This window comes from Leuciscus leuciscus, assembly GCF_965113295.1.
Source record: "Leuciscus leuciscus genome assembly, chromosome: 19".
NCBI classification, from domain to species: Eukaryota; Metazoa; Chordata; class Actinopteri; order Cypriniformes; family Leuciscidae; genus Leuciscus; species Leuciscus leuciscus.
In genome coordinates this window covers 7,589,588-7,602,797 of record NC_138743.1, presented here as the reverse complement: position 1 = coordinate 7,602,797, position 13,210 = coordinate 7,589,588, and the positions used below count along the sequence as shown (strand labels likewise).

General features: G+C 37.9%; 1 protein-coding gene across 4 annotated transcripts in view; it reads left to right on the top strand.

Moving 5' to 3' along the window:
• The first annotated feature begins 658 nt into the window (after positions 1–658).
• atad2b (ATPase family AAA domain containing 2B) overlaps positions 659–13,210 on the top strand; it is a 95,109-nt gene continuing 82,557 nt past the window's right edge. Inside the window, exons 1-14 of one of the 4 annotated variants that reach the window (XM_082148565.1) lie at positions 659–919; positions 3,386–3,543; positions 3,898–3,929; positions 4,818–4,965; positions 7,204–7,302; positions 7,560–7,690; positions 7,845–8,000; positions 8,135–8,210; positions 8,308–8,409; positions 8,532–8,643; positions 9,780–9,895; positions 10,033–10,207; positions 11,846–11,934; positions 12,190–12,349. In XM_082148565.1, the coding sequence (XP_082004691.1) occupies positions 809–919; positions 3,386–3,543; positions 3,898–3,929; positions 4,818–4,965; positions 7,204–7,302; positions 7,560–7,690; positions 7,845–8,000; positions 8,135–8,210; positions 8,308–8,409; positions 8,532–8,643; positions 9,780–9,895; positions 10,033–10,207; positions 11,846–11,934; positions 12,190–12,349 (1,665 nt within the window). In that variant the 5' untranslated portion in view covers positions 659–808. Of the gene's footprint in view, positions 965–3,385; positions 3,544–3,897; positions 3,930–4,817; positions 4,966–7,203; positions 7,303–7,559; positions 7,691–7,844; positions 8,001–8,134; positions 8,211–8,307; positions 8,410–8,531; positions 8,644–9,779; positions 9,896–10,032; positions 10,208–11,845; positions 11,935–12,189; positions 12,350–13,210 lie in introns of all 4 variants that reach the window. The other 3 variants (XM_082148563.1, XM_082148566.1, XM_082148564.1) reach the window with 3 other exon arrangements.

The window sequence follows — 13,210 nt, the reverse complement described above, 5'->3', positions numbered from 1 at the left end:
AAAAACTAGACTAGGAAAAAATCATATTGACTTGAAGAATTTCCATGACCTTTTAAGATGATAATTTCTTTTCCATTCCTGAAAGTCACACATTCAATGTGCCTGATATTTTCAGGTTAGAAAATATGTAATAATTATTACAATTGTAATTTAACAATATCCTATTCATACTTATTTGGCAACAACACCTTAACAAAAAGTACTGTGGTAGTACCATGACACAGTGAAAATATTCGATGGTAATATGATGCTTTGATATACGGTACTGTCCAGGGTACTTAAAAATACCATAGTACTACCATGGTAAGTTGCATGTTCAAAAATGATATGATTGTGGACCACTGTTTTGTTACTCATGAAAAAGACTAGAAAGACAGTTAACACATTTTGTAACTTTAAAATGTAACTTTTACAATTTCCTTCACCAAATAAATATAATATATTGAATAATTTATTGTAATATAAATAATTTATTGTAAAGAAATGTATTAAAACATTACCCTACTGCCACAACCACCCGTGTAAATATAACCAAAAGAAAAACAACGTATTTTTTCTCATCTCTTGTATACAAATCTATTTTTAAAAATTTCTCTGGCGCCAACTTCATACAAGCGCGCGCACTCACGCTTCTCTCGAAGCGGAAGTGGCTCGCCGGAGAGTTTCGGCTGGCTGACAGCAGAGGGAGAGAGAGAGAAAGAGAAATGGCGCCTCGGCTCTCTACTAGCTGAGAGACACAGTCAGAACGAAAGCAACTGACAAGAGCTACAGGATAGGAACTGTCTATCAGCGGAGACAGACAGCAATCATGGTGAACACCAGGAAGAGCTCGGATCACAAGCCCGTCAGTCCCTTCATCTCGGGCCGGACGAGGTCGTCTCAGAGGAACACCCCAAACTTGGACGAGCACAACAGCCGTGTAAGGAAGAGAGAGACACCGGCAGCCTATTCTCTCCGCCAGCCGGTTAGCGAGCTGTTCACTCTGGCCTCTTGGAGATGGATGGATGGATGGATGGATGTGTAGATAAATGGCTGGATGAATGGATGTCCACATCTTTTGTTCCCATATTGCGCCTTGAGTGACACTTGGCGATGCAGAAATTGCAGTTTAATGACACGACAGCGCTTAATCGTGGCGTTTCGCTTAGTTTTATGTGTTTTGTCACACATACTAGCTGGACTTAATAAAGCCGGCTGGCTGGTTTAATGCACTCAGTGCCCATAAGTTGTCTTTGTTATATTGGTGTCCGATTCGCGAATGAATCGTTCCATTGAACCGATTCTTTTGAATGAACCGAGTTAACAGATTCGCTGTGTTTGCATGGTACTTCACTTTGATAACTTTGGCAGTAAAACTGACAACGATATGTAACTTTATATTTGACCGTTTATATTTTTTTCGAGCAGGTAGGGAAATGTCTGTATACACCTATCTATGTGTAAAAAAAGAGAAAAAATAATTATAGTAGGAGCTCCGAGGTGAAACTCAAAATAAAAATATAGTTTTATTACAAACGTTTTGAAAACATAAGTAGTTTGAAAACAATTCACCACAAAAAAGAAATAGCTGCGTTTTGAGTGATTGATTAAGTGAATCGGATCACCGAAAACAAGAGTTCAATCGAACCGACTCGCTTACAAGAATCGAGCGTTATTTTGTTGCTGTGTGTTTGTTGCGCTCGAGAGGTACCGGCGCGCGCCATGCTGTCACGCGCTCCGACGCACCGAATAACAGTCACAACAAATGCGCGTTTGTCACCTTTTGTCGGATAAAAAACGTCTCGTCCTCCGTGTGTCTTCAACAATAAAACAAGCTAGTGTTGGGGGAAGGGAAAAGCTCAGCTGAGACAGACCCCTTGTGGCTCAAAACAGACATTGTTCGTGATTTTTTTGTAAAGTAAACTTTGAACTTGAGTATTTAGGTGAAACTTCTGATTATGTGTGTTATCGGCTCTTGGCACAGGTTGTTTTTGTGGTTGTGCACATTAGGAAGGCAGTTTGAAACGATAATCTCGCATTCATATAATAGCCTAGTTATCGTGATATTAGGGAACTACAATGTTTTTTGGACATGTTCCATGGTATTGTCATGGTACTGTACTGTATGTGTTAGAGTAGTGAAGTTCCTTGCTGCTGTTACCGTCTGATGTCATCAGTACGACCACAATACTTTTTGCAAGGGTGTTCAGTTTAATTATCAAGTTCTGTGCAAGTTGTCAAGAATGCTTGAAGTTTTTTGAATAATAAGTATTAGATAAGCTGCCACAAGTTTCTGGCATAAGTGGCTTGTCCTCTGGCAATGAATTTGGTCTGCACTCAATATCCTTTATGTTGTTATGATTTTTGAGTGCATTATGTCTCTATTTAATTTTACTTTGCAAACCTTTCAGTTTCAGATTGATTTAATGTAGGTTTCCCACAGTCACTGAAATCCTGGAATCAATCATTTTAAAAACGTGATTTGATTTCCATGCATTTCATGACATCTGCACATCTCTACAATTGTTTTGTTTCTAGTTATGCCAGTTCTAAAATAACATTGTATTTCAATATTTTATAATTCCTATATAATGTTTAAAAAGTATTTTTTTATTTTTTTATTACATCCTCCCTATGGTAATTAAAAAAAATGGAAATATCAGGAAATTTTTAAATAGTGATTTCCAGGTGTGGGAAAATCATAGAAATTAATACTTATTATATTAGTATTATTTTATAAATTTTTTTGAAGTCATATCAATTATATAGTGAATATAGATGTATCTAAAAAATATATAATCAGTGACATTTTTGTGAGCAAAACTTGTATTATGTATTATTTATGGCTGAGTGAGTCTGTTCTTTTGAATGAATCATCAACCCGATTCACAAATCGTTCTGAGTGATTCAACAGTGATTTGTTCTGAATTTGAACGCATAAAAAAATATTATTATCCAGTTTTTAGCAAATGACTGGAAAAGGTCATGGAAATGATTTGGTTATAAAGTATTGGAACAGCATGATTTCATAATTTTGGCTAGTTCAACCTCAAACTCTTTATTTTCTTATCTTGCGTGTTATTGTGTGGTGTAAACGGTGGGTATGAATCATAGGCTTATTTAGTCAGCAGGGATGAGTCTGAATGAGATCTGGGAGGAGAGGATGAAGAATTTGGGAGATGACATGAGTCCTTCGCTCACCGGGTCAATAGAGGATGATGAAGTCAATTTCACGTGAATCCGATTGTTCTTTCAGGCGACTCGTGACCTCAGCTGTGATATTGTGTCAAGTGTCCCTAGTGCAGATCATATTTGAGTGTGGACTTGCCATCATCATAATTCTCTCTGTGTATTCTGTATGCTCGTGCAAGCTTCTTAATATCCTACACACCTCTGCCTGTTATAGAAAGAGCCCAGCAGTGATGTTAATAGCAGTAGCCCACGTTTGTCCCCACCACCCAAGAGGACACGCAGACAGACGCCACCAAGTTCTACTGATACTTCTCCAAGTCCCCAGAGTAAAGGCCAGAGAGGCTCATGGACCATGTCCAAACACTGTACTAGGTGAGGTCGGAGAGTCGATGTAGAGTTGCATGATTAATACTTATTTTTTGTGGTATTTTGATGATCTCATCCCATTATAATCAGTGTTGCAGCCTTTTAGTTTTGTGTAGCTCGCTTTTAGTGCATATTGGCTTTTACACTGTCTACATGGCAAATGAGCAACGTGACATGCAGCAAATCTAAACATAATTTTCAATATGTTTTGACAAAATGTATTTAGACAAGAATTGCTTTTACTCAAAGAAAAAAATATTAGGTGTTTCTGTTAATTATGCACTAAAACAAGGACTTTTCTGTCTTTTTATACTATTTGTTAAGAGCTATTTTCTCATGCATTTTCACCGTGTCTTCCAGGTTGTCCACTGGTGCCTTGCAGAATGGACACAGTAAGTGTATATTAGTGTATACATTTTAATTTACTGAATCGTTCTTTATTGAAAGCTTACAAGAAAGGGTCACCTAATATTGGGGGAACACGCATACGATTTCTTTCCCAGCTGTTTATGTTCATTTTTGACATAACTGACTGTGTTTATTGTGGATATTGTTGACTTAATTTAGTGTGTTTTTGACCATTCAAGCTAGGGCTGCACAATATATCGAAATTATCGAAATATCGCAAATGTATATATCGCGATATGCACATCGCAACGGCTTGCAATAACTGGGGTCACGAACAAAAGACAAAGAGAAAATCACTCGCTGCTCTTGGCTGAATAACTTTTGTAGATTTAATAAGAATCAGTACATATTTAATTCATACAGTGAAAACTAAGCAGTTTTATTTTTACATTTGATTATTCAGTTTCTGTTGTTAAATAAACCTAATGTAGGATAACCTGAAACCCTGAAACCCTGTGGTTTATACTGATGTTAAAATAACACTTCTTATGCTACAGTAAAACACTGCTGTTCACTTTCAGAAGTTTAAGGATGTTTTCTTGTCACAAAAAGAATGTGAAACACACATGTTGGTTATATAATTTTAAATACATTTTAAAGATAATTTAAGTTTATTTTACACACTTTAAGCATTATCGTATCGCATATCGAATATCGCATTATTTAACGAGTTATCGCATATCACAATTTTCTTCTATATCGTGCAGCCCTACTCAATAAGTCATGAAAGAGAACTTATTTTGGTACTCTGTCGATCTGTACTCAAAACAAATAGACCGCATTTAGATGAGTTACATCAGGTTTGATGTCAGTGATGTCTGATCATGAAACACATGATGACTTTAGTAACCCCCTTTTTTTTTAACGCATAGGTCGAATGAGTCTGAGGGGTGATTCTACATCAGAGGGGGACCATGGTCGTATGAACGGTCATGTTGAGCTCAAGAGAAGCCGTCGCATCAGGAAATCCCAATTCGAACACCTCAATCAGAGTTTACTTTTCGACCAACTTGTCAACAGGTAAAATCTGATGCTTGTATGTGTAGTTTATTCATGCTCGAAGTATGATGATAGTTTCCTTGAAATAAAGTAAATTCCAAACTTCAGACTTTCTCTCCAGTGCAAAAAGACCATTTATTGCCAATGAAACAGCTTGTTCAGGATCTTTGCTTCTTTTCTTACTGACGACAGACAAATGTAAACATGAACACATGATAACCTACATTTACACGTCTAGACACCTATTCAGTGTTGGCCCAAACAGTCAGAAAATAATTATTTCTCCTGGGTTTTCTTTCTGTAAAGTTACTGAGCGTCAAATGATGTTGGATGGTACTTTTCCGCTTCACGACTACATACCAACTAGAATTTCACCCCACTAAGAGCTTACAGTTCGAAATCATGTTCTGTTTGGACTTTGTGTGCGTACGTTATAATTCCCTCATGATTTTGAGTAGCTAGTGTATAATTAGTAAGACATCTGAAGCCAACAAGGTTTACTCTTGCAGAAACAGGCACTTTAAACTCAAGAACTAAAACAAGACCATATACAGAGTTCAAGAGCAGATCTAGAAGTGGGCTCTCTATGTATAGTGATGGCAGTTGTTCAGCTTGCATTCATGCACATAATGGTTTCTGATATAATTGGTGATTCCCAGCCAAGGCTACATGTATCCCAGGGGTACTTAAGCAGGTTCTGGCTGTACTTGAAAAAGATGTAAACTTTGCTTCATTAAACCTTGTAAGTCTTTGTCAAATTTTTTATAAATGACATGCATCTGCCTTTGGTAATATTTCACACTCGTTTGAGCTTCTGTGTTGTTTAAATTCCACCATAATGATATAAAGACTGCAAATGACTGGACTTGTGTTAAAAATCTCATCTTGAGCTCTTTTATACTGTAAATAAATCTGCTGTCATGTCTTTCTCAGGGAAAGTTTTGTGATTGAACACATTTGTGGTTTGACGTTGATGAACACATGGCATATTTACATTGGCAAAGAGTGGCATTTTCATTTAAGTCCAATGTGAGCCAAGCAACACACTCACGCTGTGGATTGTGGGATTGACAGCAGATCGGAGACTATGTTGAAAGCATCGAAAGGTTCATAAATGCTCAACTTTATGCAAATGCCAAGTGAAAAACGTCACGTGGCAGCCAATCATTGTGAGGTGCAGGTAGTGATGTTTGTCATGAGCATTTAAAAATATGCACGTTTTCCAGGAGTTTCTGCAGGAATTAGTGCTTTATTATATTGTTTACATATTGAACGCTTTGCAGTTGTTGCATATTTGCTAAATATTGCTGTGTGGATGTTGTCATTGAGAATAGAATAGTTTGGGTTTAAAAAGTTGATTAATTTGACACCGTTTTTTTTTTGGGGCATTGGGAAACAAAGCTTGCATCTTTCCAACTGTAATTGAATGTAGGCTATATTATGATGATTATATTGGCCGTGTCCTGAACAAAAAAATTAAACACACTCACTTCAGACACACCCCAGAGCTTTTTGAGCGGCACTGAGTTGAGTTTTGTAGTCAGTGTACATGTACCATTACAGATGCGACAAGATAACGTTGAAATGCAATTTTAACCAATGGATTTACTAGGCTGTGTCCTATCAAGGATTTTAGTGTGAGCTAACATGTTGCTGCTAGTCAAAGACAGATGGTGGAAGTGTATTGGAGAGAGGAGACCTGCTGGTGTGGCACATGAATGGGCTGATCTGCTTTACTCGTTCTGAGCGATGTTACTCCATACTGAACCTCTTTATGAACTCTCTACTGATTACTGATTTTTACTGTTTTTAAATATCTGAATATGTTTGAGTTCGAGAACTATTGTTTTATTAGAATAAAAATTAAAAACTAAGTTTTGTCGTTGAATGCGTGTTACTCTTGTGTCTAGAGTTGTCAAAAGTACCGACTTCGGTACCAAATTTAAAAAATGTGACGATACCAGCATTTCCCTCTAGCGTTTTGAGCGCTGTTGAACGGATTCTTAAACACTTCTGATTGGCCATTGTGTTGATGCGCTCAACATGTATGTCTGTGATTGTCTTCAATAATCAACAATGACATCTTTGACGCTCTTCGAGTGTTTACACTGATACACACAGGAGTGTTTGAAAGCGGCGTCTATCAGTGGATCCGCTGATATATTAGGGATCCTGCTTTTAAACGCTCCCGTGTGTCTCTATGTAAGCACTTGATTAAAAAAAAATCATTTTTAAATTGTTTGTCTTGTCTGTTGTTAGTACGGCAGAAGCAGTTCTTCAAGAGATGGACAACATCAGCAGCATACGGCAGAATCGGGAAGTGGAGCGCCTCCGCATGTGGACGGACACTGAACTGGTGACTCCTCCTATCCTTTAACACTGATTACACAGCAGAACAATTGGGCCGCCTTGTTTTCCATCTCATTAAGCAAACGATTGCTCGCATTGAGGTTATTAAAATCCTGTGTTACTCTGAAGCATTGGCCTCTCTCTACAGTGTGGGCTGTGAACCCACTGATGAGTCAACTCGCATACTACAGACTACATTACTCCATTGATTCTTCTCCACATTTCTCATTTATATGTTTATTTATTTATTTATTTATTTTTTTGGTTCAGGAAAACATGGACATGTACTCCCGTGTGAAGAGGAGGAAGTCTTTGCGGAGGAACTCGTATGGAATGCAGGGGCATCACAAAGTCATGAGCAAATCAAAGGGCCCTGAAGAGGAGGAAGGAACTGAAGGTATATGTGGACTTATGAGGAGAACAAATAATGGCAGAGAACAAGATATACCATTTATACTGTGGCATGTTCTTGTATAAAAAAAATCTGGCACCAAGCAAAAAGAGTACTGCTTTGAAAACTGTTGCAAACAGTCCTCTTTCTCATTATTAAGAGTCTCATGAGGAGGGAGAGGAGGATGAAGATGTGGAGGCTGATGATGATGAAGACGATGAAGGAGACGAGGCAGAAGAGGTTGGAGAGGAGAACGACAGACCTTATAACCTCAGGCAGCGTAAAACTGTGCAGCGATATGAAGCTCCCCCAATAGGTACTCGCTTCGGACACATTCACAGGAGCAACTAAGCTCTCTATGTCTCGCACAAACTCGCATTAAACTTAAATATTTGAAATGATGATTTTTGCCTTATGATTGTGTTTTTATTATTATTTGTGTTTTCTCAGAGCCAGTGAACAGGAAGCAAAGCAAGGGCTCTCTGTTCGACACACACCGATCTCCTGCAAGAAGAAGCCATATTAGGTGAGGTTATTTGCAGCTGTCCAGATGTTTCTGTCCGTATGTCTCATTTCTCTCTGTTGTATGTTTTATGATTTGTCTTCTATATTTTTATCACCAGAGTAAAGAAACATGCCATTCACAGCAGTGAATCAACATCATCATCAGACGAAGAGCGATTTGAAAGGCGGAAAAGCAAAAGCATGAGCCGAGCTCGTAACAGGTGACATTACCAAACTGAATGACTGTTTATTCACTCGATTCGTGGCTTGTTACAGAGCTGAAGTGTGTGAACTTTTACTAAGGTTTGATGTTGATCTGTTATTTGTCTATATTGTGTGACAGGTGTCTACCCATGAACCTGCGGACAGAGGATTTGGCTAGCGGCGTCCTTCGAGACCGAGTAAAAGTGGGTGCCAGTTTAGCGGATGTGGATCCCATGAATCTGGACACTTCTGTGAGTCTTGGAGTTTTATACTCGTGTACATTCAATTAGAGATGCGCCGATTACAATTTTCTGGGCCGATTCCGATTTTTCATTAAGTTTGACCTGCCGATACCGATTTTAGCCGATTCCGATTTAATTTTTTCTAACCACTTTACAGCACACACAAATATTTATTTTATATCTTTTCTGTAATAGAACATTTTACAATTTGCATAGTACATTTTTTTTTTTAACAGATAAATTCTATAAAATAGAACTATATAAATTACTCCAGGTGTGGGTAATTCACACACATCTAAAGTGCAGTGTTATGGAAGAACCATTTCCTTTTCACATTCAATATCCAATAATTTTTTTATACATGTATTTAGCAAACTAAACGTCTGTATAAAAACAGGGAATGGAGATAAAATAATATATAAATAAAAAATAAAATAAATATAGCCTTGCAGTATAAAGATATTTCTCAAAGCACACACACACAGGCCTATTGCAATCACTTGTACAAACTGAATAATAAAACAAGTTTAAATGGGTACATTTTATATAAATATTAGTGTTCGTTTTCTTTTCTGACATAGCCTACTCCAGTTCTTGTTAAAACACGCAAATTCTGTGCATTTTGGGCACTTTTTTGTGAAACCCTATTTAGGCTATTTTGTCCATCAAAAGTGTGCTTTCCCTTTAATTGAGCGTGAGCAGTGCAGCAAATAGACTCGGCGCCGAAACACGCGCTTCACTGCTCGCGACGCTCCTGCTTGACGCTCACGCGCTGCTCCTGCTCCCGTTGTGAATGCACTCACATGCACGCCGGAAAAAAATATGCGCTTGCGGTCTGAACGGACGTAATTCACGAGGTTTCCTACATGTGTGTTCCGTGTGCACGTGTGATGCTGATGTTGCGCGATGTTAATCATGCGGCGCCCGAGTGCATTTGACCGGCATAAAATCGGTATTTGTCAGACTGACCGGCCGGTCGCCGGTCACGGCCGATCACGTGAAAATCGGCCAATTCCGGTCACCAGCCGATCAATCGGTGCATCTCTACATTCAATTCATTATCATCTCCTTGATGCTTCATTGGTTTCCATTGAGCAAAAAGATGCTTTGTGGGCTAGCATATGTTCTTGTCTCTTTCAATGCAGGTGAAGTTTGACAGTGTTGGAGGTCTCACCCACCACATCCAGTCTTTGAAAGAAATGGTCGTCTTTCCTCTACTATATCCAGAAGTGTTTGAGAAGTTTAAGATCCAGCCTCCAAGGTGTGGCTTATTGCTTACATGATTTTCTTTCACAAGGATTTTCCAGTTTTGTGTGTAATATGCATCATGCGCGTAAACTGAAGTGAACTTGAAGTGCTGGCTAAGGTTGACACCAACAATTTTCCTCCTCTTTGCAGAGGATGTCTGTTCTATGGACCTCCAGGAACTGGGAAGACGCTGGTGGCGCGGGCTTTGGCTAATGAATGCATTCAGGGTGACAGGAAGGTGTCTTTTTTCATGCGCAAGGGCGCAGACTGCCTCAGCAAATGGGTGGGAGAGTCTGAGCGACAGCTCCGCCTACTTTTTGACCAGGTGATCTAGTAGACAACCTCACAACCCTGATCCCAGTATGACCTTGAGCTAGTTTATGTTGTCTGTGAGGTGATATTTGTTGATGAACAGATATTGCACATTCCTGGCCGTTTGTAAAGTTGTAATGAATGGAATACCATTTCCGGGTCCAAACATCCACTTGTTTCAAGAGAGAATACTATCTCAACAGCCGTTTATGATACTACACTATTTATTCAAATTATACATTTAAGGAAGGTTTTATAAACTCATGGTGTACACTACAGTCTCTGGCTTCACAGAGAGAGAGACTCCAATATTTTAATGATATTGAACATAAAAGATGAAACGGTGATGTGTGATATCAGACTTAACAAGCGCAGTAGTTCTAATGATTTGGAAAATACAGATAAGTGTTAAACTTCTTTGGAGTTTAAGTTTGCAGTTTTAAATCCAATTTGTCATTTACATAATAATAATAATAACAACAACATTTAATAAAATTAATGAGTTTAATAAATGTTATATTATAAAAACCTTAGACTGTATAAGTATTTAAAATTTAATTTAAACCATGAAAATAAACGATTGATTGATTGATTGATTTTATATGTTATTAGAATAAATCATATAATTATGCTATTTACAATTATGTTATGATTTTTTGTTACAATTTTAGGAAAAAAGATTTGCACTTGGCACTCTATATAATATAAATATAAATTGTACCTCCCACCACCACTGAAGCAACCATCAAGCTTAAAAAAAAACAATTATTATTTTTTATACTGTAAAATGATAATACAGGATCTTTTAAACAGTGCTTTTTTCCCTCCAAAGCTTCTTTTTTCTCTTTGTTCGTTCTTGTAGTGTATCTCAAGTTGCCTTGTTGTCGAGAATCACATATCACAAAAAAAGTAACCAACAGTAAATAAAACACCATGAGCGGAAACAGTAGTGATGTGTCGGACTCTGAGCCGACTCCTTTAAGTGAACAAGTAGAGTCGGTTCCCGCCTGAGAGCCGTTTTCCATTTTTGTATATTAATACAAGACAGAATAATATGATTGTCCTTTCACACACACGTCAAGTAGTCACTATCTGAATGTTATTTTGATGTGTATATGCGTGTGATCACGTGTGATGACATTACCGGTGCCGCGGCTCTCGATTCATGTCACGCACATACAGTAGGCTACACATTAACATAATATTCAGTCACTGCATGGAGTGTGTGTGGTCGAACAGTGTGATGTAAAGATCATCCTTAATATCACGTAACACACCCAAGCCTACACTCTTATTACTGAGCTGAGCCAAATGATCCGGTTCGGTTCCCTAAAGAGCCGAAATTCCCAGACACGTGGGTTTAATGTGCGCTACGTCAGAATTTATCCGGTAAATGTGTGTCCATCTCCCATTTTTCGCATTAACTTTTTTTCGCACAAGTCAAAAACCACCTCAAGCGAGCGTGTAAACGTTTTTGCGAATTACGTTTTTTTTTTTTTTTTTTATCTCTCGTTTCTGATGCCATACTTCAAAATGCGCATAAAAACAGGGTGATGGAAACATAGTTAGTCTCTGTTCTTTCCCTAGCTGTTTTGATGTTAGGTATGAGATTGTCCAGCCACACACCTAACACTTCCTGTCCTTCTGGCAGGCATACCTCATGAGACCCTCCATCATCTTTTTCGATGAGATTGATGGCCTCGCTCCTGTTCGCTCCAGCAGACAGGATCAAATTCACAGGTAATGCATTCAAATGAATGTGGCGGGTATTGCAGAAGGTTTCATCATCAGGATTAGAAATGCTCCTGAAGGAATCAGATAGTTCATTATGATTTCCACACAAAGGGTTTTGCTATTACAAGGAATGTATCATGGAAAACAAGAGATTTCTTGCTCGTTTGAAATGAGTTAGATGTCCTACCCACATTTACACATCAACACCTTTTCATTGTACATGCAAAGAGGTTAGCCAGTCATTGTGTTTTAATTTTTTAGCTCCATAGTGTCCACCTTACTGGCATTGATGGATGGTTTGGACAGCCGGGGGGAGATAGTGGTCATCGGTGCTACAAACAGACTCGACTCTATCGACCCCGCACTCAGGAGGCCCGGACGCTTTGACCGGGAGTTTCTGTTCAACCTGCCAGATAAAAAGGTGCACAAATCCTTTTTTTTTTTTTTACTTTGCCTGGTATTGTGTTCGTTGCCCGCAGCCAACTGACACTCTGTGTCCCAGACAGTCCTTGGTGTCCCTCACTCAAAACACTTATCCTGAAATATAATAGTCTGACTGCTCAGTTTCTAGTCTTTCGCAGCCGTTTTGGCCTTTGAAATGCATCTTATCTGATAATCTCACATATTCTGTTTGTCAAGCTCGTTGACAACTTGACAAATGGAATGCCAATTAAATTTGATGAGTTCGGTTTAGCATGCTGCTCACTGCTGATATCTGGGCATTCCTGCTTTAGTTCAATACATTTCATGACTGGTGTTGAAGCCTTTAACGTTACCTTTAAACAGAAGATTTTCAAGTCACTTTTACAGTCAAGCTACTGTTTTGACTTAGTATTTAGCACTCCAAGCTATAAATAAATGGACGCTAACTACATATAAGACTTTAAGGGAAATATCTTTTTTTAATTTATAACATATATATCTTTCCTTTGTCCACTAGTCAGAGTACTATCTGCACAAAAATTTGGATTTCAAATAGGGTGCTAGCTAGCATTTGAACAATCAGTGTAAGCTAAATACCATCAATCAAACCAGAAAACATTCAAAGACACAACGATGATCAGTATAATAGAGTATTATTATTGTAATAAATATTATAATATTATTTTGTATAGAGTCCAAAAGTGTAAAATTTCATTAAAACCATACAAAAAACTTTTTAAAGCATATAATTTGTTGTGGAAAAAAATACATTAAATTGTAAACATACAAAATATATATGTTCACTAATGGTCTCAGACATCATATATACATTTGTTGTATATTATTTCATCTATTTATT